Source organism: Pseudopipra pipra, chromosome 2 (genome assembly GCF_036250125.1).
Source record: "Pseudopipra pipra isolate bDixPip1 chromosome 2, bDixPip1.hap1, whole genome shotgun sequence".
Lineage (NCBI taxonomy): Eukaryota > Metazoa > Chordata > Aves > Passeriformes > Pipridae > Pseudopipra > Pseudopipra pipra.
In genome coordinates this window covers 63,366,650-63,389,780 of record NC_087550.1, presented here as the reverse complement: position 1 = coordinate 63,389,780, position 23,131 = coordinate 63,366,650, and the positions used below count along the sequence as shown (strand labels likewise).

General features: G+C 37.7%; 1 protein-coding gene across 5 annotated transcripts in view; it reads right to left on the bottom strand.

Annotated features, from left to right (window-relative positions):
* The window catches only part of RNASEH2B (ribonuclease H2 subunit B), a 44,675-nt gene that overhangs the window by 7,954 nt on the left and 13,590 nt on the right, over positions 1–23,131 (bottom strand). For 4 of the 5 annotated variants that reach the window (XM_064645730.1, XM_064645731.1, XM_064645726.1 and 1 more), the window contains 7 exons: positions 21,198–21,305; positions 19,032–19,108; positions 17,196–17,316; positions 10,706–10,770; positions 9,387–9,492; positions 6,259–6,337; positions 5,426–5,468 (listed from right to left, as the gene is read on the bottom strand). In XM_064645730.1, the coding sequence (XP_064501800.1) occupies positions 5,426–5,468; positions 6,259–6,337; positions 9,387–9,492; positions 10,706–10,770; positions 17,196–17,316; positions 19,032–19,108; positions 21,198–21,305 (599 nt within the window). The remainder of the gene's footprint in view (positions 1–5,425; positions 5,469–6,258; positions 6,338–9,386; positions 9,493–10,705; positions 10,771–17,195; positions 17,317–19,031; positions 19,109–21,197; positions 21,306–23,131) is intronic. The other variant, XM_064645728.1, reaches the window with a different exon arrangement.

Genomic DNA, 23,131 nt, shown 5'->3' with positions numbered 1-23,131 from the left:
ATCCAGTCTACTATTATCAGTTTGTTCACAGCCTTTAGAATTAATTAGTTTCTACAGTTTGGTAACAGTGAAACACTGACATAGCACTGCTGACTGCTTCATCACTTGAATCCAACAGTATATTAAGAAGTTTGACCCTGCCTGTGCTGTGTGCCCTCTACCTTCAGAAATAATGCAAGTGAACGATTCTCAGTACTTCACATGATCAGGCTGTAAAAATGAATATTTCTTTCCATAAACTGTGAGCATGTGTTTAGTTTAAAGGTGAAAACTTTCTGGTATGTTTCCAAAAGGGAAAAAAAAGTACATAGTATTTTACAGCACTGTATTTTTATTATTATTATATATCTGATATTACTACCCTGTCCTTAATATCCTGTGAAATCTAGACTGTGGCCTTCCTAGTTTTTGTGCCAAAGAGAGTGATTTTGCAAGCAACTTGGATGGTACCATACATTTTAAGATCCTGTTTTATTCATTTTGTTTATGGTGCTTGTGATACCTCTCTCTCCCCCTCCCTCTCTCTCTTTGGCACAGAAGCCAGGTCTGCAGCTTAGATTTCTCTGCTCTTAGAACCAGATCCAACTGCAGCCTTTTCTTTTGATTTCAATGGAATCTGGATCAGCTTCTCTAGGAGGCTGTTTACTGTGCTGTGATTACATTTTCAAATGACAATTTAATGAATAATCATTTTTCTCCTCTTTCTGGAATCTGATAAACAAGTTTTTAAAACTTACAACAAAAATGTTTGCATTTCAGCAAAACACTTGATGTTTAGTTGTAGCAAAGCCTACATGTTCTTTGTAAATGTCTCTCATCATCTGCCAATGGCCAGACTCCCTGGGCTGACAAAATGGACAGTATGACGATTACAACACAAGATCAATGGCTTGCAATTAATACAAAGAACATGCAATTTTGATTTAATCATTAAATCACAAAGTCCAGACTGTACCAAATTTGCTCTTGCTCTTCTAGAGAGAATCTGTTGTTGCTTTTCTGCTAATCACTGTAAACCTCTCCTCCCTTCAGATTTTAACATAAATTCTAAACATGTAATTACTTTAGCAAAATAGGAAATACGTTAGAACCTTCTTCTTTTGCAATAATCATATATTATGTCTCTCAATACACCTTGCCTTCATGAAGACAAATGTCAATGCAAGCGAATAAAATCATGTGAAGGAGACTAGATGTTTGAGTGTACAAGCCTACCTTGCTTCTCTGAGACTGTAAAATAAAGTGTTTTAATCTTTGAAGATGCAAAGACTTAAACACAGAAACATCATACATGCCCTGGTCAGTGCTCTGGAAATAATTCAGATCCTCAGCAAGATTTCACTGCTCAACAACTGAACAGTTGTAAGCCTCATTTCCTCTGTAACCAAAGGGCTGAAATAAAACTATTTTTAAAAATAGATTCTCAGAACTATCCCAATGGTATAAAAGCTATTAGTACATAATATGAAATGTACATCACATGAAGTTTAATACAGTTGTTGTAAATGCTTACATAGCTAATGAATATCAGTTGGCTCCTGATGTGTGCGTAATATTTCTTACAATGCATAAAGATAATTCTTAACTGAATCCAAGGGCCAAGTAACTGTGCAGCCAGAACAACTGTCCAGCCAAATGGAAATAACGTATCTATAGATATGCATTGGAGAACAAATGCTATTAATAACAGTAGGGCTCTATTATTCCTGTATGTGCTAGCTGACATGTTGCTTAACAGAACAGTCACCGAACCAGCCAGAAATGAGGTTATTTTAGACTTCGTTTTGGTAAGTAACAGGGCCATTGCAGAAAAGGGCAGTGCAGTAAGTAACCTAGTTTCAGTAGACATAAGGTGCCTCAGTTTAAAATACTTATGGAAAGGATAATCAAAAGTGGGGTTCTTGGTTCTAGGAGGGCAAACTTTGCAAACCATATGCCTTCCTTGCCTAAGGCAAAGCAAAGGGACTTGATGTGTGAGGAGGACACTAGGAACGTAAAAGAAAAAGAAGTGATTTTGGATCTTTTACTTCAAACAAGGTGAAAAATCTTGAAGGACAGAACTTCTCAGACTAAACAGTATGAATGTGCTTCCTTGCTCACACAGATGCACACGTTCACCACCCCTCCCCCAAAAAATCCAACTGATACTAGGTGTTAGCAGAATTCTACAATGAATGGGGGAAAAAGACTGCAAAAAGACGAAGAGAAGATTTGAGAAGATTTGAGAAGATTTGAGAAGATTTGAGAAGATTTGAGAAGATTTGAGAAGATTTGAGAAGATTTGAGAAGATTTGAGAAGATTTGAGAAGATTTGAGAAGATTTGAGAAGATTTGAGAAGATTTGAGAAGATTTGAGAAGATTTGAGAAGAGAAGAGAAGAGAAGAGAAGATTTGAGAAGATTTGAGAAGATTTGAGAAGATTTGAGAAGAGAAGATTTGAGAAGATTTGAGAAGATTTGAGAAGATTTGAGAAGATTTGAGAAGATTTGAGAAGATTTGAGAAGATTTGAGAAGATTTGAGAAGATTTGAGAAGATTTGAGAAGATTTGAGAAGAGAAGAGAAGAGAAGATTTGAGAAGAGAAGAGAAGAGAAGATTTGAGAAGAGAAGAGAAGAGAAGAGAAGAGAAGAGAAGAGAAGAGAAGAGAAGAGAAGAGAAGAGAAGAGAAGAGAAGAGAAGAGAAGAGAAGAGAAGAGAAGAGAAGAGAAGAGAAGAGAAGAGAAGAGAAGAGAAGAGAAGAGAAGAGAAGAAAAGAAAAGAAAAGAAAAGAAAAGAAAAGAAAAGAAAAGAAAAGAAAAGAAAAGAAAAGAAAAGAAAAGAAAAGAAAAGAAAAGAAAAGAAAAGAAAAGAAAAGAGAAAGAAAAGAAAAGAAAAGAAAAGAAAAGAAAAGAAAAGAAAAGAAAAGAAAAGAAAAGAAAAGAAAAGAAAAGAAAAGAAAAGAAAAGAAAAGAAAAGAAAAGAAAAGAAAAGAAAAGAAAAGAAAAGAAAAGAAAAGAAAAGAAAAGAAAAGAAAAGAAAAGAAAAGAAAAGAAAAGAAAAGAAAAGAAAAGAAAAGAAAAGAAAAGAAAAGAAAAGAAAAGGAGATGGTTTAGGGGTCAGGTAATACTGGGATTAAGTGCGAGCTGCCAAAAAGTCAAGCTGAGTTAGACCTTGGAAAGGAAATTAAAACAAACAGTACGAGGTTGTTTAGCCACAGAGGCAGAAGGGGAATTAAAAGAGAAAAAGTGAAGCTGCTATGCTGTAAGAATTGGATAGATATTAAAGTTAATCTATGTATGGACCCAAAATGGAAGAAATCCTTTGACTCAGTAAATCACTTTCAATAAAGATTAGGAGGTTAAACACAGGGGCAGAAAAGAGAATAGAAATCACTCTATTCAAGATAGAAGTAAAACTAAATATGCTGACTCTGTTGGGAGACTACCTTAGAAATCACAAGATCAGAGGCAAAACCTGGCAAATGTTCTATCAGGTAGAGACCATACTGTTGCAGAATAGCCAAAGACCCATCTATATGTAAGAAGGAAGAATAACTAAAGATAGAGAGTAAATGAACCATAGAATCATAGAATGGTTTGAATTGAAAGGGACCTTAAAAGTCATCTAGTTCCAACCTCCCCTGCCGTGGGCAGGGATGCTTTTGACTAGACGAGGTTACTCAGAGCCCCATCTAGCCTGGCCTTGAACACTTCCAGGGATGGGGAGTTCACAATCCCTCTGGGCAACCTGTTCCAGTGCCTCACCACCCTCACAGTAAAGAATTTCTTCCTAATATCTAATTTAAATCTACCCTCTTTCAGCTTGAGGCCATTCCTCCTTGTGCTATCATTACATGCTCTTGTGAAAAATTCCTCTCCAGTCCTCTCGTAGCCATCTTTAGGTACTGGAAAGTGCTATAAGGTCTCCCTGGATCCTTCTCTTCTCCAGGCTGAACAACCGCAGCTCTCTCAGCCTGTCTTAGCCTGAAAACTAAACACAGGTAATGCCTACTGACTTATCTTTATTTTCTCAAATATAACACATTTTCTAGTGACAAGAGGACTTGACATGGTGCCACTTAAACAACTGAAATTATAGAAAATAAATACTGCACAAGAATTTTAAGGTAGGTAAGACAGTGGGTAAAAGGGAAATAAAGGCAAATAATGCAGAAGGGGATGTCACTGGATCAGATGGAGATTACTAGTGGACTGCCGTGAACAGTATCTATTCAAAATGTTCATTAATTGGTAATTAAAGATAACAGAATGCTAACATTTGCTGAATGTACACCACTGAGTCGCATTATGAATACCTAAAGAGCTTTTAACACTGTGAAGGAAAAGCCAAGGAATCTTCAAGACTGGAAACATTAAAAACAAACTAAAAGTACAGAAGAAGTAAAACACCATGTACACAGCAGCTAACTGCATGAATTTCTTGTAAATCTGAATGCTGATCAAGTAAAAACTGCAGTGGAGAAAAAAACAACTGTCTTAACTGTTCACAGCATGACTGAGAGCTGTCTGGTACATAACACATCAATAGGTGCAAACGGGATTCTAATCTGTAATGGGACAAAGTACTTCTAGTTAAGACAAGAAGGGAAGAATGCCATCATACTGTATGAATAAAGGTTTTATCAGAAATTATTATACATTATTCTGGTCACCTGCTTTGAAACAATTGAATTAACCTTGGAATAGGTGTAAAGAAATGTTTCTCTAATGATGAGGGAATGGAGAACCCACCTTACACAACCACGCTGGCTTCACCAAATGATACACAAAGGATATATGTTTTCCCTTTACACATTGAGAGAACTAATGTAAGGGAGGGAAAAAAGCCATTTCAATTTAAAAAAAAATGATAAAGTTAGCACAAAAGCATAGGGGAATAAATTGGCCATGAATAAATTCAAGGTGGAATTTACAGAAAGGTTTCTGAGCATCAGAGGAATGAGGTTATGGAACAGTCTTCCAAGAGAAGTAATGGAAATAAAAAATCCTAGTGAGACTTACAGTGAAGAATGGTCAGTGTATGAGAGATTATCCAATATGGTTGTCTGGGAATCCATGACCCAGGAGGTCCCTTTCGGGGTCCTCATAAATTATATATGAAAGAAAATCTATGAGGTCATATTGTCCCTTCAACCTCAATAAAACTATAATCAGCAAAACACATATGAAAAGACTGCTGACCAAAACCAGAAAATATGTCTCCCTCTTTCCCTCCCCTTTTTTAAACAGGAAAACCAAGCAAGTTATTCCTTATTAAAAAGTATGAGTTACCTGGTAAATTTTTTGTGTTGTTTTAGACTGGCTTTCACAAGGCCAACTTATTTAGTGTATTGTACTCAGTGCTTGGCCTGGTCTAGTTTTAACAATAATTCAGAGAAATTACCTTACAACACAATGTATCTATCAACATCCTAATGTTCTCCTACCTTCAATGGTGGCTCTGGTGCTGGGTTTCTGAGTTCTGGGAGCCTGCAGAACAAAAGATTTTAAGTTAATTTTTTATAAATGAAGACAGATGGATTGCACAACCTAAAGTCTGCAATTCCTTCCTCACAAAGGCTACCTTGGCTATCAGCTGCTAACATGTGGCAAAGCCCTTCCAAAAAGCAGCTCATGGACTCTGTGTTCCTGATTTATAACACTGTTCAGCTGTGGGGCTTCAAGCTGCAAATTGCACACTTTTCCATGGGTCACCATAACAGAACTGAACTGAGGAGTAGGTGCAGGGTCCCAGTGATGCTACAAGCAAAGGCTCCTTCTTGTCAGGGAACACGAGGATGAGGATGCTGGCTCACCTTCCAGATTTAAATATAAACTAACACAGGTTAGATATGTGAAGTCAAACTCCAGCAGCACTGAGTGAGTAGGGAAAAGGAAAGAGGACTGGACATAAGGACACTACTCCTGGTTCTGCTGCTCATGCTTGACCATTCTGGACAAACTGCTCTAACTCTTTCGATTTGCTTCCTGCTTGCTTTAAAATAGGATATATTACTCAGGGTTTCATGATGCAGCTATGACAAAAGACACATCCAACTTAACTATTACATCTCACTCCCAGCCCATGGTCCTTAACATCATAGGAGAAACAGAAAGGCATAATCTACATTTGAAAAATCACATTCAGAGTGTGGCAAATATAATCTCATTGTGACATTCACTGCAACCTTGATGAACAAATCTCAGTTTCAACAGAAATCACCTAAAGGACATTAATGCATGCCATATAATACTCTCAGCTAGCTGGAACAATACTTACCCTAAGTATTTTAACAATTCCTTACTCAGATCTTCAGGAATATATTCTGATATTAACCCATGGGCATACCGTACGTAGTCTTCAGGAATAGGGCAAGGAATAGAAAGGAGAAGAAAAAGAACATTCATGTTATGTAGTCAGGCTGCTTTAGCCTTGTTGCACGTGCTACCATAAAGCATAAGGTTGAATTAATAGTCAGAGACTTCTAATGGATACACTGTGATGCTTCTCTGTGTTGAGTAGTTTATGTTATATGACACTTGCAGGTTTATTTAAAAAGTGAAGACTTACTACACTCACTTTGTCAGCACATGTTATTAATATCTGCTGTACGTACTTTACAAAAGCTGTTCAATTTCTGAGAATACTATATAGCCTGTATTCGAAGAAAATAAATTTTAGAAACCTGCAAAAGTAAAAAGCTGACTCAACAGAACATGCAATCATTAATTTTAAAGCATCTGGATCTTACAAATATTTGGCAAGGGCTTCAGTACTAAAGAACATTTTCTGGCTTTAACTGAAAACAATTAGACGAGACAATGAGTCTATTTCAAAGGCTTGTACTTAATTTTCAGTACTTTATAGAAAATGCCAAGGCCTATCTAAACATCACTGGCAAGACAGGATAATTATCAGTGGAAATATGAACTACTAGAAGCTGTTTTCAGTACAGGACACTCCTGCTGTAAATGTTTTTCTCAGAGATTGGGAAAAAAAAGTGACCCTTTTATAACATGAAGTCCTAAACCAGATCTTTTCCGGTCACGTTCTAGACAAGCACTTACTGATCATGGGCTCGATTTTTTAAACTTGCTGTTGTTGAGGCTGCTAGGGAATAACTGCACCCATGCACAGAAAGCATTTGCCAGACAGACACTAAGTTAAAATCTCGCCTCTGAATGCCAACTAAAACAGGCCAGCTTTATCTGCTCATATGCTTACATACTTAGAGAGCTCAGAGTGGCAAAGAACTACTTCTTCAGCGCCAGCGATAAGTTTCCCCTTTTTTCCCTTTCTTTTTTTTTTTTAATCTAAAAAGCCCAATGGAAACTGGCATTGAAACAGAAAGCATTAACAAACTGACACCAGCACACACATTTCAACCACACTGACAATAAATTTCTAGTATTGCCTATCTGCACTTCTCCTTCCTTCACTGCCTAGATTCATCAAGGATTTGTCACTTTCTAAAGCCCACTTTACGGTCAGGAGAGAACAAGAAATAATTCCAACCCAAGATAATTTCACCTCAGCACTTAATATGTCTAACTTGCTACTTAAAACTATTCTTATCATTTCACTCTTTGCATTATGACACTGAATGTTGAGCCCAAGTCAACTGCCACTATTTTGTACTAAATATAAAATCCATTCTCTCTGCATTTTTGCTTTGAAGCACTCTTCACTGACTTCCTTTACCAATTTAAAAATACCACTGTTTGCCTTCTAGGGAGTCTGCGTTCTCACCCTAGTCTAGCTTTGTTATTAACCTTCTGTCAAATATCAGAATACTTGCACGCCTCCCTTCTTGCCTCCTAAATGAAATATTCAGGTCTCATATGTTAAACCTCCCCTATTTTCCTATTTGCACTCATTATATCCTCCCATACTTTTGCCCTACAACATCTGTAAATGCTAACTACATATACCCATCTATTTATAAGGTACTGAAATTTCATAATACCCCTATGAAAGCAATTCCCTTCAGAAATAAATTGCACTGTCACAGCACTGAAAGGATTGGACAAGGAAATTGGTCTTATTAGACAGAAATAAGTGTTGAGTAATGTCCATTTGACTTCCTGTCATTCACCTTGCCACATAGAGTGGTACTACCTCCAAAACTCACCTACTTTAAACCCCAGCACTCCTTATTTCAATGCTGCTCTCTTAAATATCAAACAACAAGGCTTTTAAAAAGACTATTATATCCATGTCACTGTAAGTAAGGAGCAAGGTGTAAAAACCACTGCAGATGAACTATTTAATTATAAATTTCAGAGAAAAAGTATTTAAGCATAGTCAAGATGGTTGCTGCCAGGACACTTTTCCCTTTCTTTAAAAAAATGGGGGTGGGGAAAAGGATGAAAAGTTACTGTAAAGTTCAAGTCACAAGTTTTGCAGCTTCGCCTCTTTTTGAAAATCATATATTACAATCTCTGTTCTATAAAACTGTCCAGTTCCCTCTTAAATCTCATTTATGTTGTTTCCTTTGATATCATTAGTTGGTAGTTCATTTTCCACTTTGTCAGCAAGTTGCTTTGTTTCTCCTTAATTTTCAACAGCATGAAGACTTCTGAATGTCTTTGTAATAAGAAATAATTTGCTTTTGCTCATCGTGCTCTAAACTTTTCTTAGAAACTTTCATTAACATTCAAAGAATTTATTTTGAGTCCATTTTCAGGTTTCTCTACAGAACTTCACATCCCAGTAATATTCAGGACATTGCCCTCCCCAGAAAAAAGGTGACTAGAAGCAAATAGGATCAAACCAGACTTTTTGGTAACAGGACTGTCAATTTCAGGGCAATTTAATACACATATTATTAAAGTTATGCCCTTAATAATTACACATTTGTGCATTCTATATATTTGTCACAAAAAGTAATGTTTGGACCAGGAGCTTTTTCTCTGTGACTATGACTTTCTAAGATCCCTTCACCTTTTTGAAGAATTCTGTGAATGCTCATATGCTCATATTCTATGCATCCTAATAAAAATAATATTAAAAAGAAGCATGTTTTAATACAGAGACACTTACTGGGTGGATACTCATACATATTATAAATATGGGTCCAATTGTCTAAGACAGTCTCAGTTCAGCAAAGCACTTCAGTATATATTTCACCGAGAAAAATGTTTTCTTGTTGACCTCTGGAGAAATTAAGAGAATCTCAGCTGAGACCTACTGTTAATTACAATGTCATCTGATGAAGATACCAAAGAACCTGGAAAAGCCAAGGCAGACAGTCGCAACATATATGGAATTTTCTGTACAAGGAATAAATGTACTGCAAAGGCCAATTTCAATACATTTTAGTTTCTAATCATGTTTTCTATATCCATTTATGCAACTTCACAAAAATGGAATTCATTACAATTTAGTTTTAGGTTTAGTTTTCTTACCTTCTTTAGTATCTGTGATCTGTTTACTGCTGACAAATGTACTTGCAAGTACCCTTTCACCTACTGATATATTGTTGCTTTTAAGTGCTTTCACTGTTTGATTAACCTACAGAAAAACAAAGAATGAAATGTCTATATCAGTATTGTTATGCACATGTTAACGCAGTGACAAAGCTCTTGTAATTTTGTTTCAAGCATATAAAACACTCAAGTTATGGACTGTGGTGAAATTTAATATACATTTGTAATGACTAGCATATGAGTTCAAAAAAACCCAAAGAAAATAGCATGTCTTTGAACATGTTGCCTTGGCAACACAGCACCAGTTTTGTAGCACCCTAAGATGAACCGAGCTACTCAGATGTAATAGCCATGATTATACAGGTGAGAAATACACCTGCTCAGAAAACAGAAAATGCCTGAGCTCAGCTGGATTGTAGAGGCAGTCCTGGTGGAAATCAAAGATTAAGGACTTTACAGGGCACTGCTATATTGGATGCAACAGAGAGATAACTGTCAGAAGAAGGTATCTTCAACAACAAAAACGGGTACCTGTTGAAATGTAAATATGCAGGTAATCATTGCAAAATAGTATCCTGATGCCTCATCACTGCAGAAAGTAGACTAGATTTTGTGCTTGTATTGACTAATTTAAATGACAAGGTTTTCCTATATCATGTGATGCATACCATCCTTTTCTACAAAGTGGCATCATATTAGAGGCACGTTTGTGTGAATAAAATGAAATTCACCTTTATACCAAAACACAGACCCCATAAAGCTTAGCTTTAACACTATTTTATTTTTGGCATTCTGTACAGACCTCTCGAACAGCATGATTGGATCAGGATAACAGCAACCAAACAAGGACCATTCTAAACAACTCTGCCAAAACTTTGGGAAACACATTTGTAGCACAAAACCAAGGCATTTCTGTCCAGCTGCAAAGCATGGCAGAATTTAAAAGCTGTAACATTCAAAGCTCTCCTCCAGCCCATCTACGTAGGGGACGAAGCAAAGGGCAAGCCCCTAACCTTATGCAAAGCCTACAGCAACAGCTGACAGCTTCTTCTGTCTCCCCACACTCCATGAATCCCTTTCATGGCCAGCCTCGTCAAAAACAGAAATGTAACAAGCTTGTAATATCTCTAACACATGATCACATTCCCAAGTGTGACAACTTTACTGCGATGTCTGTCCGTCTTGGACAGGACATGCACCTTGAACTGAGGCACACCACATAGCTCAAATGCAGAAATGGACAAGCTAATAAATAAGCATGTGCATTTTAAACATAAAGCAAAAGAGAAACTCAATACCTTTTTCTTTAACCACTTCAGTGTCTTCTCTTGGCTGTATTTATGGAATTTCTGACTGCCAATCTCTGAGAAAAAACAAGTAAGGGGAAGAAAGTCATGTCTGGTTTGAATTGCATTTCCAATACATTTAAAATCTCTTAAGTTGTAGATACACCATGAAAGTTAATTTGCGTCTTGGACATGTTTGATATCAGGGTAATAAGTTTCAAAAATATTGGAAACATAGAAAAATAAACAGAATAAGCTGATTTGTATCAGTCTGAACAATTTGAAAATTCTTTAATTAGGACCTAATCCAGCAAAGCACATATTTTATTTATTTATGTGTAATCTTGGGCTGCCTGAATTCACTGAGACTCTTCTCAAGCCCTCGTAGTTTGCCAAACCTTTACTGCCCTATGTCACCAGGTCAGTCATTTTAACTACATAGTTCACAACACAAAATGTTTGTTCCACGACTGCCTTTTATTAAAAAAAACAAAACACAAACCAAACCAAAACATATTATCTTAAAGCTTTAGTTATTGAATTCCAGCACCTAGTAAGAGGCTGGGACAGTGAGTTTATTACTGAAGACAAACCATTCACCCTTTCGATAAACACTTTTCTATCAGTTCTCTCCTCTCATGTCACAGAGTTCCTGAAATGGAAGTTTTACTTCTATCCCTCCTTTTACATAATTCAATATAATGTCAAAAGAAAATACAGAATTCAAAATAGTGAAACACACTCCTTGTGGGAGAAAGTGCATGATTCACTCATGATTTATGGAGCAACACAAATTAACTCAGTGATATAAGAATTTCACAAAGTGCTTCCCCTGTGATAACTAGGGTATAATGAACACTTGCTATTCACATGTGATTAGTTATCTGGAGATATGTAAGTTCACAATGCTGAGGCAAAACAGAGAGAAAATTACAAAAGCTCATGAAAATTTCAGCATAAAAAATCAGTATTAATTAACAGAAAACTACATTTGGGAAATGGAATGAGATGCCTAATAAGATTTCAAAGGAGATTGTGGAGCCCACTGTGTTTCAGTCTTTTTTCTTAACAGGTATTTCAGTAAGTTTTGATCTACTGTATACCACTCCCATAAATACCTGTATCTGTTTCATGCCATTTACTGATACAGTGTCATATTCCAACACTGAGTTCATGAATTTCATTCTCCCCTTGCAAACAACAACATATTATTTATGATTTCTTCAGTATTTCCTTCTTTGGGGTTTATCTTGGCTCTTTCAAATTGCATACAAGTAGTGAACTATTGTGTGCTCTTTCTGTATGCATGGTAGGGGGTATGGAGAGGTTGAGGAAAGCTGTTTACAAGATAAAGTTTAAATCTGTCTCAACAATCGCAGAATAGTAAAACGCAAAAACTCTTCACAGCAAAAATGAAAAAAACAGTAATATACGCTGTGCTTAATGATAAGTTGCAGGTAAAGTAATTAGCTGTGACATTGCTGACTGCAGCCTTTAGGACTTAAAAGTTTTTAAATGGCTCTGAAAGACAAGAAGCAGAAAATGGAGAAACACTCTGGATACTTGAACCAAGTACCCAGCCTTTGCTTCTCAAAGGGCTAACGTGGTTTGGGTTAAAGTACAGTGACTGTGATTCGTGGATTCCTCTCATATCAAAGTTTGAGGAAGGGACATCCTCCGGGCACCATCCCCCAACCCATGCTGAAAAGTAATTCTAGTCTGGATTCCCTGGCAAACTCCCCCACAACAGCATGATTCAGAGTGACTCAGTTAGGGAAAGGAAACGCAGAACTGTGAAGCCATTTTCATTAAAACATGTGAAAAATAATTACACTGAACCCTTTAGAGATCACTTTGTTTGAAAATATTTTGTGTGCCTGACAGTTTTGACTATTAAACTCTAGAAACTGACAATATTTGAGACCTCTGAAGAATTAAAGTGAGTTATGAAAGTCACAAACTGTTGACAAAAGGATTCGATATTGGAACGTGGATTTAACATGTGATGCACATTTGATATTGGTGAGAGTTAGCGACTCTGTTTGATAATATGAGTATATATTGGAAAGCCTTTTGTTCCCTAATGTGTCTGGTGCCTATAAAACTGGTCTGAGACATCTGGAAAGATTGGGTCTGAGAAATACAGATGGAATATAAGTGGTTCTACAATTAAATAATATGTTCAGCGATCGGGTAATCACTATGTAGACTTGGAAGTTTCCCTGATGTATTGTTGAGCAAACTGCCTAAAGCACATTTTAACATCCATTTTCTCAGTGTTTTCCATAACTCTGAAACTCATATGGCCCCTTTTTTCCTACCTTCTGGGAATACAAGCTTGGCAATATCATTTAGTTATTCTAATCAGGTAAGTTTTCTTGGCTCTTCATGTTAATCACATCAGACAAGATTACAGTGCAGCTTTTGCCTTGTAAAATGAAACAAAGAGTAACACTCAAGAACTGGAATTCATAACCCTTTCTTAAACCTCTATTGTACTTCCTATCCAATGCAAACAACCTGCCTCACCTAGATTTAGTGAGCTGCAAAATACCTTTTCCCCAACTACCAAAGCAGGTAACTCAGAATTTAATTCAGCTAAATGAATTTTCAGTGCCCTTCAACAGCGAGGCCAGGGAAGGTGGATTTTCTGCTAATTCAGTAAGTGTAAACTGTGAGTGCTCTGGGATAAGAATTTGTTAGACAGATGTTAAATGTCTTATGATTAAATTAAGAGTGAAATAATTATGTTGTTAGGTTCTGTCAAGCTGCAGAACCCTCAACACAACAAATACATCTTGCCCTAACTCCTTAAACAAGAACGGCTACAAAGTGGACAAGTCTTAAGAGCTAGAAAAGAGTACCTTAAGCCATAATACTGGTATTTTTTACAGGCAATAAAAGACATGAGAATATGAAACACATAGAAGTGGATTAAACAGAAGGGTGATCTGTGCATGACAGGCAAGCGAGCGCCAATGGCTTTGTTGCCTAACAGTACTCCTGGTGCTCTAAAAAAGAAAAGTCCTAAGAACAAACCTCACTGTTACTTTGAACCCAATGCAAACCTGAACAAATAAAAAAGCATGGACAGGCAGGTACATGCAGAGGAACATCCCAAACCATCACATAAAGCTGATGTGTGCATGTTTTTATGACAAAAACAATTTTTACCTTACATTTCAAAACAAAGCCCAAGAAGTGAACATAACTTCTTTAACAGCTAATATCATTTGCTTGCAAAACAACGCAAATGCGTAAGTGTACAGAATACATTACTGAAAATGAAAAAACCCAAGCAGTAAAGCATCTCCACTACTGTCTAACAAAATACAGTTTATCAGAGGATGCTCTGATGGATAGCAGCTGCAAATACAGTAGCAGAATAGATACAAAAGTTAGATAAAGATATAAGATCTTGTTTATAGCAAATACTTGTTTTGTTTCATTTTTATTTTGCCTTCAAGAAGAGAACATAAATACTGCCCAAAGGCTGTGCTGTTGTTTGGAGTAAGTGCCCCTTCAGAAAAATAATCCAGACCCTGTCCTACATTCCTATGCAGGCTTAGGTTTGACAACCAAGAAGATCTGGCACCATTTTTCACCTTCTCAGATGAGTGACCAATCTGATCTCCTTCTATGACAAAGTGACCCACTTAGTGGATGAGAAAAAGTCTGTGGATGTTGTCTACCTGGACTTTAGTAAAGCATTTGACACTGTCTCCCACAGCATTATCCTGAAGTAGCTGGTAGCCCCTAGCATGGACAGGTGTATTCTTTGCTGGATAAAAACCTGTCTGGATGGTCAGGCCCAGAGAGTGGTAGAGAGAATGGTGCCACATCCAGCTGGCAGCCAGTCACTAGTGGGATTCCCTGGGGCTCTGAACAGGGGCCAGTTCTGTTTAATATCTTTACTAATGACCTGGATGAGGGGATCGAGTGCACTTTTAGTCAGTTCACAGAAGACACCAAGTTGGGCAAGAATGTTGATCTGCTTGAGGGTAGGAAAGCTCTGCAGTGGGATTTCGACAGGACAGATTGATGGATGGGCTGAGGACAACTCCATGAGTTTCAATAAGATAAAGTGCCACGTCCTGCACTTGGGTCATAACAACCCCATGCAGCGCTACAGGTTGGGGGAAGAGTGAGATCTGCTCAGCAGAAAGGCATTGGGGCTGCTGGTTGACAGCCGGCTGGATATGAATCAGCAGTGTGCCCAGGTGGCCAAGAAGGCCAATGCAATTGTAGCCTGTATCAGAAATTGTGTGGCCAGTAGGACCAGGGCAGCGATTGTCTCTCTGTACTTGGCACTGGTGAGGCCACACCTTCAATCCTGTGCTCAGTTTTGGGCCCTTCACTTCAAAAAGGACACTGAGGTGCTGGAGTGAGTCCAGAGAAGGGCAATGGAGCTGGTGAAGGGTCTGGAGCACAAGTCTTATGAGAAGCAGCTGAGGGAACTGGGGCTGTTTAGTCTGGAGAAAAGGAGGCTCAGTGGGGACCTCTACAACTACCTGAGAGGAGTTTGTAGTGGGGTGGGGGTTGGTCTCTTCTGCCATGTCTCAAGTGAAAGACAAGATGAAATGGCCTTTAGTTGCGCCAAGCGAGTTTCAGATTAGGTATTATAAAAAATTTTTTTCACCGAAAGAGTGGTCAGGCATTGGAAGAAGTTGCCCAGGGCAGCAGTGGAGTCACCATCTCTGAAAATGTTCAAGAGGTGTCTGGATGTGGCACTTGGGGATACGGTTTAGGGGTTATAGGGATAATGGTTGGGTTGGCATTTGAACTTGATGATTTTGAAGGTCTCTTCCAACCTTGATGATTCTGTGATTCTGTGCACAGAAGTTTAATAGTTCTTCTCTCACCCCTAGCTATTTAGCCAGTGTTAGACAAGTTGTAGGGCACAGCAACTGCTTAAAAGATTAAAAATACTTTTTACTACAAGTATTTCTCACTTCATGGGAACGTGAAAGGGGTTTTGCAGTTCAGATCCGCCTGTCTTCAAGACGCTTTCTCATAAGTAAGAAATCACAAAGAAAAAGATTCTTTGGTCTCAATGATACCAATTGTAACTAAATGTCTTCTGAAGGTTCTTTCAGAAATCTAATATTATTCCATAATTATGTGCTTATAGAAGCACATATTTCTAACTAACCCAGTCCCAGCAAGTAGTAACAACAAGTAACAACAGCCTTGCTGCCCAGATTTTCTGTTCTGTTGTTACAGTGATCATTTTCAATGGAAACATATCCCGCCCTAAAGTTCAAATGCAATTGTCCTACATTGCTGCACAGGCACCATATCATACTGGAAATACTTAAACTTGTGCATCCAAATTTTTCAGGAAAACTCACAGTTTCCCCACCCCCCTCACACTTTAATGTTCTAGACAGGTAGGAAGAGGTTTGGTCTTTTACTTAGCTGGCTTTTTATTTTCCAGTCACCTTTCCATAGCCACTACCCTACTACCTAAATACTTCTTCCTATATATTATCAATAACAATGGTTGGTTTGCTTCATGAAGGAAAATTTCTAATGTTTCTAGCTTTTAATCTGTTCATCTCAACTCCTTAGAGGAGCTCTGCATGCAGAAGGGTCAGACAGCTTAGCTGTTTTGCACTTGGTGGTAGATTCCTGTACCTTCTCCTGTAGGTCTCCATCTCATGTAGGTATATCTCCATTCCCTATCAAGAAGTTCGCAAGCATAAGGAAAGTGCTCTTTAAAGGACTAAATATAAAAACCTGAAGTCTTGCATCTTTTGCAGGTCTGCAAACCTGCAAAAATTATGCAATGCTCCTTCCCCCTTCCCTAGAAAGCACAGATTGTCCTCAAATAAAATAAAAGCACCCATGCCAAAGGGAATTCTGAGCATATGTTGAGGAAACTACATACAGAATCGATACTTCGCTAACTTTTTCCCTTTAGGTTTTCTCTCTCATACACTCATGCATCCCAATCAACTTTTCTACTTTAAAACAATTAAGTCTTTGAGCTCAAACCTACAACACAAAATTACGCAAAGCTAGAAAAGCTGTGTTTTCCTTTCTCCACAGCATATTCACTCTTCTCCATCTTTTTCCTACTTCTTGTTTCAATCCTTTGCAAGAAAGGGTAAAAAAAAGTTAAATGGACAATGGATAACTTCTCCTATGCTGGACCATCCTACACTAAATAAAGAATTTAGAGAGATGCAAAGTTCTTATCCAAAGTCAAAGAAAGTTCACAACATATACAATAATGTCTGATCAGTTTATCATTTTTATGACACCTAGCAACAAGACTGCAAAAGCATTTTCCAGTTACAGCAGATAATCTGAGATCCACACATTACTATTCACAATACTGCAATGACAACTTCTAAGTCTTGGTTTCTGTTTTTAAAGCACAGCTTCATCCAGCACCTTGGGTGTTTGGTAAAGCAAAAACCAGTTTTTAAATCTATCTTGTAATTAAATAACTCTAACAAAACCAGTCTTTTTTTTTGCCACCCCCCCCTTTTTTCACCTTTTTCTTCTGTTATGTGCTGTATGTACTGTTTAACATTCGCACACTTCAGCAGTAATGGGCAGCTAGGGTATTCTGGGTCTAGCACAACTTGATCAAGTGGCTGGAACTTTCCTTGCTGCTGAAAATACATCAAAGGGATTACAAAAGCATTATTATAATGTTAAGACATATATACAAGCTACACATATATAGAAATACATATGCACGCAATGGCCACAGTTTTAAAATAAAGGATTTAAAGAAGATCGTATTTTGAATGGTAACACATGACACATTCAGAAACTGATTACAAAGAGAGCTATAAATATTTAGTTTAAACCAGTAAATACCTGCAAAATGCTGAACTCTTCAAATACTGGATTTAAAAGACCAAATTTAAAACAACATGGGGAGAAACTAATGTGAAGTACAGTGGGATTTTTTGGAAGATGACATAAGACACAGTAGTCAGTGTGTGCCAATAGTGTTTTAGACCAAAACCTGCTGGATTAAACCCAGTGTCATAACTTCCACTGAAATTTTGCTTTTCCTTCCATAAAGATAAATCTCAAAGGAGCAGGGCAGCTTCTGGAACACAGTATTAACCTTTCACCTCTGCAAAGTCAATTCCAGTTTGGCCAGAGTAGGGATATAAAGTGATTTTGGCACAACTTAAATAGCCCCACACATGACAGAACCATCAAACAAATTTTGCCATTGCCAAGCAATGTATAATCATTCAGCATGGTTTGGCACAACTGGCAGCCTCCCCTTTGGAAAGATCTTTTAGCGCATCAGTACAAAGACTGTGAGCATCTCCTCCTTAGAGAGTGCATGGTCTCAGGAGCCAAGGCTGAAGTCATTATACTGTTCAGCATGAAAAAAACCCACTTGGGTATATTGCTTTCATTATTAATTAATTCTCCTGCTAGACAGTCAGAGGCTTAAGAAAAGTAACCAACTATTGTCAAATCACAATAAAACCAAGTAAAAAATCCCAAACAAACACAAAAAAAGCAAACCCAGAAAGTATTTAAGAGGTTTTTTTCTCCTTAAAAAGGAAAAGGTGAAATAACAGTGGCAAAAAGAAGGTTATGAGACACAGGAATAAAGCTGCAATAAACTCTTTCCTATAGATAACAAATAAAGAAGGATCAACATTTCCATTTTATTTTGTGCCCTTTTTTCCACAAGCAGTTTAGAAGAAATAAATCAGTAAGTTTGCCTATGCCTTTTGATATATTTTAGAAACTTAAGTGAGGTTTTGCCACACCCATGATAAACCAATGAAGCCATTTATTAGTTGCCCAACTTTTGGATCCGTGATCATCCCACTGCTGTTCTGTGATATAACATCTCTACAAATATTGCTTCTAAAAAGGCAATGTTTCCTTTCAAGTTCAAACTTCAAAGAGAAACGGTCTTCCTTCCTCCTCCGTAGCATCTAAATTTTTCTTTCATTTTACCTTCTTTCCCAGAATGACCAATCTACTGATGCCTCAGAAAGGGTACTAGTTTGTTTTACTCTGATGACATCTCATAATTTTAAATTCAGTAGTGCTAGGACAGGCTCTCACAAAAGGACAATAGAGAGTCTCTGCTTCTCTTAAAAAAGGAGGTGATCAGAGCTTGTCGAGATTGCAAGCTGACTCCTGGAACATAATTTACTCACCAAAAAACTTGATGCAAACAAAAATACTTCTAGTTATTAAGATAACTCTGCTTTAAATGCAAATTAAATTTCCATTATTATGGAAGCCACTCTTTGTAAAATTAACATACCTTCTGCAGAAATGAAGTCAGAAATGATGTTTTCTCTTGAGAATTCCAGTCAAAAAAAGAAAGCAGGCTTACCTCCTTGTCTGCCTTTATGAGGTAGTAAAGTATCAGAAATAAGGGGTCCATTGGTGTAACAAACAGCAAGCGCCCATCTAGGTGACAGACATGTAAAAGTAAGCTTAGTACCAAGGGGCCCAATATATAGACCTTTTCAGGTTTTAGGATGTTTTTTATGAGTGTTAAGAGAATTTTTTTTCAGTAAGTATCTCAATATTTCAATAAAATGGACAGGAAAATTCTATTTGTAATTTTATATTAAAAATACAGAGACAGCTCAATTCTCAACCCTGAGAAACCAAAGCGCAAGCTCCACTTCAGGTCTTCTGGCTTCATGTACTCTGAGTTTGGCCGCCTTCTGAACTATATTAAAAACAGCAAAATTGAAACTGCCCTCTATTGGCAGATTTGGGGGTAACAGAAACTTGGTTTGGGATACCGGACAGATTCAACATACTCCACCTCAAACACTGGGCAAGACAACGCTGTGCTGGCGGAAGAGATAAACAGGACAATAAAGAATTTCAAGAGCTAGTTAAGCTAGAGCTGTCTCATCTGTAAGGGAAGAATCTGCATGCAGTCTCCTAATAGAACAAAATAAACTTAAAGAGATCAGAAAATATGGCTCAGTATGTTGCATTCAAAGTTACACACAAAGGAAGAACTCCAGTCTCCCACTGAAGCAGACACCTCTGCCCATCTGGAGTTCATTGCAGGACAATGGCTTAGTCAGGCTTTTTGTGTAATTGCAGATCATTGGAAACAATGGAACATCAAGGAAATTCACTAATGAGACTCAATAATTGATGACAATTTGACATTAATTAACGAACCAAAAGTAAATAAATGTAATCTTTTTGTTTTAAATCACATGATTAAGATAATTAAAGAAAAGGAAATCCTACTATGATGGCCCTAAAAATAACGAAAGATCATGTGGGAAGAACATGGTTTGGACAAAGCTGATCTCCAATCCAACATCTGTATTACTAACATGATGTGCTGTGTGAGGCAAAGCAAGCATCAGGACTATTTACAAACATGAAAGCTTTGATAATAAAACTGGAAGGGAAAAAAACCCATTAGCCACTTTCTCAAAGCTTCCATTTAAATGTTTTCCACTGAACCTCCAGAAAGAGCTATTTTTGTTTGTTCTAAAATGCTCAAACTCACTAGAAATGTATAAAGATTTCTACCCTTCTCTGCAGATAACAAGATGATTTGCTTTAACTGCAAAGACACAGCTTTTTCATGTTAGATTCAGATTGGTCAGGCAGGACCTGCCCCTCCTAAACCCATGTTGGCTGGGTCTGATCCCCTGTCCTGACCGTTTCAGAGACGCAGCAGCTCTAACATTCAGGAACAATTTTTCCCCTCTTATCTTTTAAAGAAAACTGAGGCCATGATTCCTTAAAGCAACTCTTTCCCAAGGGCCAAAATAAAGTTTAGAAAGGGAGAGGGAGAAAACAATGTGGACATAATTGGGAGCAGGGAGCAGACCTGGTCTGCTGGCTCACCTCCAAGATGGAGCAAGGAAAAGCTCACAGACATACTACTTGCATTGCTTTATGTGCCTGCAGAGGATGTTTAAAAGTTAGCACACACTTTGGGATATTACCATTAAAGAAGGCATATGTCTGGTGTGGTTGCTTTTATTTATTACTATAAATGGTCTTTTTTCTAATGAAAAGGAACAAAATAAATATACCTTACTCTCCTGAATTAATACTCATTGGTCTGTGGACATGTTGGCAGAGGAACACTACTACAGTGACATCCTTACTGAAAAATGATCGTGAAAGTTGTCAAAAGTCATTAGGTAAGTTTCCTTCTCTTTTTCAGAAAGGTGTGTAGGATCAGAGAATGTTCAGGATGGTAAAGAAAAGCTCACTTCAGACAAAACACTGAAACAGCAACTTCAGACAGCAGGCCTATCCTGAGATCCCAGCACCCACACAGGGGACTACAGAGGTAATTAAAAGAAAGCAAGACCATACATTCCAACGCTTGGACAAAGCCCCCAGACCTGGTTAAATCCATATGGCAAATAAGTCTATCAGAAGGTGGGGATATGATGTAGTATGCCTCAAACAACTCGGAAAAACACCTTTACTAGAAGAGAGAGGGAAGGTCTATGTACAAACATTAGTTAAAGTTGGGGGAAGGATACATTATGCAACTCACCTTGTTGAACAGTCTGACCTATAAACCAGGAACGACGCTCCTCTTGAAAAGCTTTTACTTCAAACAGCTGCTGAGCACCACTATTGAATAAGTAAAGGGTTGCTTCCCCTGTTGAAAAGAAATCTGGTTTGTGTTTGTAAGCTTTCATAAAAATCAAAAGAATACCCAATATGTCTGAAGAATGTGCCTTATATACATAGAGACACACAAACATACACACATTCTACATAAATTCTCTACAAAGAAAGCTCAGACAAAAAACACTATTATATACAGATGTTCATTTACCAGCTCTATAAACGAAATTGAATTTGAATCAATAAATAAGATGTGTGAATAGTTCATCTTACAACACAAAGCCTTTGATCCAAACCCAAATCAAAATCACTCAAGAAATCAGCTTTTTTCTGTATTGAAGGGGGAAGGTGGAAAACAAGAAAATTCCCTCTCCTTCCATTATGTCTGTCTTCAAGATATCAGACTCTGGGTTAGGGGAACAAAAGTGGGGGTTTTTGTGCATCAAAATGAATTGCGATGACTCAGTATGGGTAGACATATCAAGTGAATAAGGAAGCTAGAAGAAGTTGCTTTGAAGGGCTCATCAGAATCTTGATAGCTTGGAAAGGAAAAGGTAAGCTTTATTTGAAGTAATCCCATAGGGCAGATCTGCCGTTTCACATTAGTTTTGGGTTACTATGAAAAGGCGACAACTACGCAGCAAAAAGGATTGGCATTTACCTTATCTAAAATGGGAAAATGCCAGAACTGAAATGTGGGCCACTGAAACGTGGTCAGCGAGTCCATCGGCCGGACTGGTCCTGTCTTGTTTATCAATCCATCTTCAAGAAACAAGAGCAACTGCAACACGGCTGTTCTGCCCAAAACACATAAACTGCAAAGCTGCACTGACATGCAGATTATGGGCTGGCTCAGAAAAGTCTCAGTGTAAGCCCTCTAAGCTGACATCAGCACTGCTCTTCTCAGTCTGCAGACATCCCCAGGTGTGCAGGGAGGTCAGCTAAAATGGGCAGACACATCACTTCCCAAAAATTACTGATAATGCATTTTCCCCCCCTTTATCCAAAAGGCTGACCAAATGTTTAACCTCACTTAAGGATATAATTTCAGTTCTCCGATAATTTTTCTTTTGTGGAGGGCAGCAGAGCGGCAAAGAGTAGATATAAGGCGGAGCAGAGGTTTCAGTCATTACCATGTGCACTCTCAACAAGGGTCTACACCACAGTTTGATCAACATCAGACATCACACTACTCACAAAAGTGCTGACTGAACAACTTAAGACTCCTTCCAGTAAGTGTGCTAGCCAAATCCAGTGGTGAGCTACACAATCTTGGGAAAGGGACCCTTCTTACTGCCTAACTGCAGCTCCTTATTTTATGTCTTTATGTTAAAAGGATAGTCACCACAGATTCCCAACAGTATTGTTAGACAGAAACTCTAAGGGATGGAGAGAAAACCCAGGCAGCTCTGCTCACACCTTTACAAACGTGTCCTGTGGTACTTCTGAAATGCTGCCTGAATCCTAGTTTATAGTCTTTGTAAGGGATAGAAATTTTGTCTTTTTTACCTGTCTATATATAGGACCAAGCATACTTTTATTTAATAAAGTGGTTAGGATGAATTCTATAATGTGCTCAGTCCTTCAGTGCATATTTATGCAATATCTGGCATCAACAATTCATCTGTTAGACCCAAACATAAGGAAAATACATTAATAGTATGTTCTCAGTCCTTCCATTTTCAGACCCTATATTTATAATAGGCTACATAACCGAAAGTTTATGCAGGTCTATAAATAAACTCCTGTAAATTCTAAAGGAACACACCCAGGCAATCATCGCACTTTAGGTTTTCCCCAGAAAACTTTTCCAAGATCTCTGATTCTACAAGGTAAACAGATCTCTTCTTACACAGA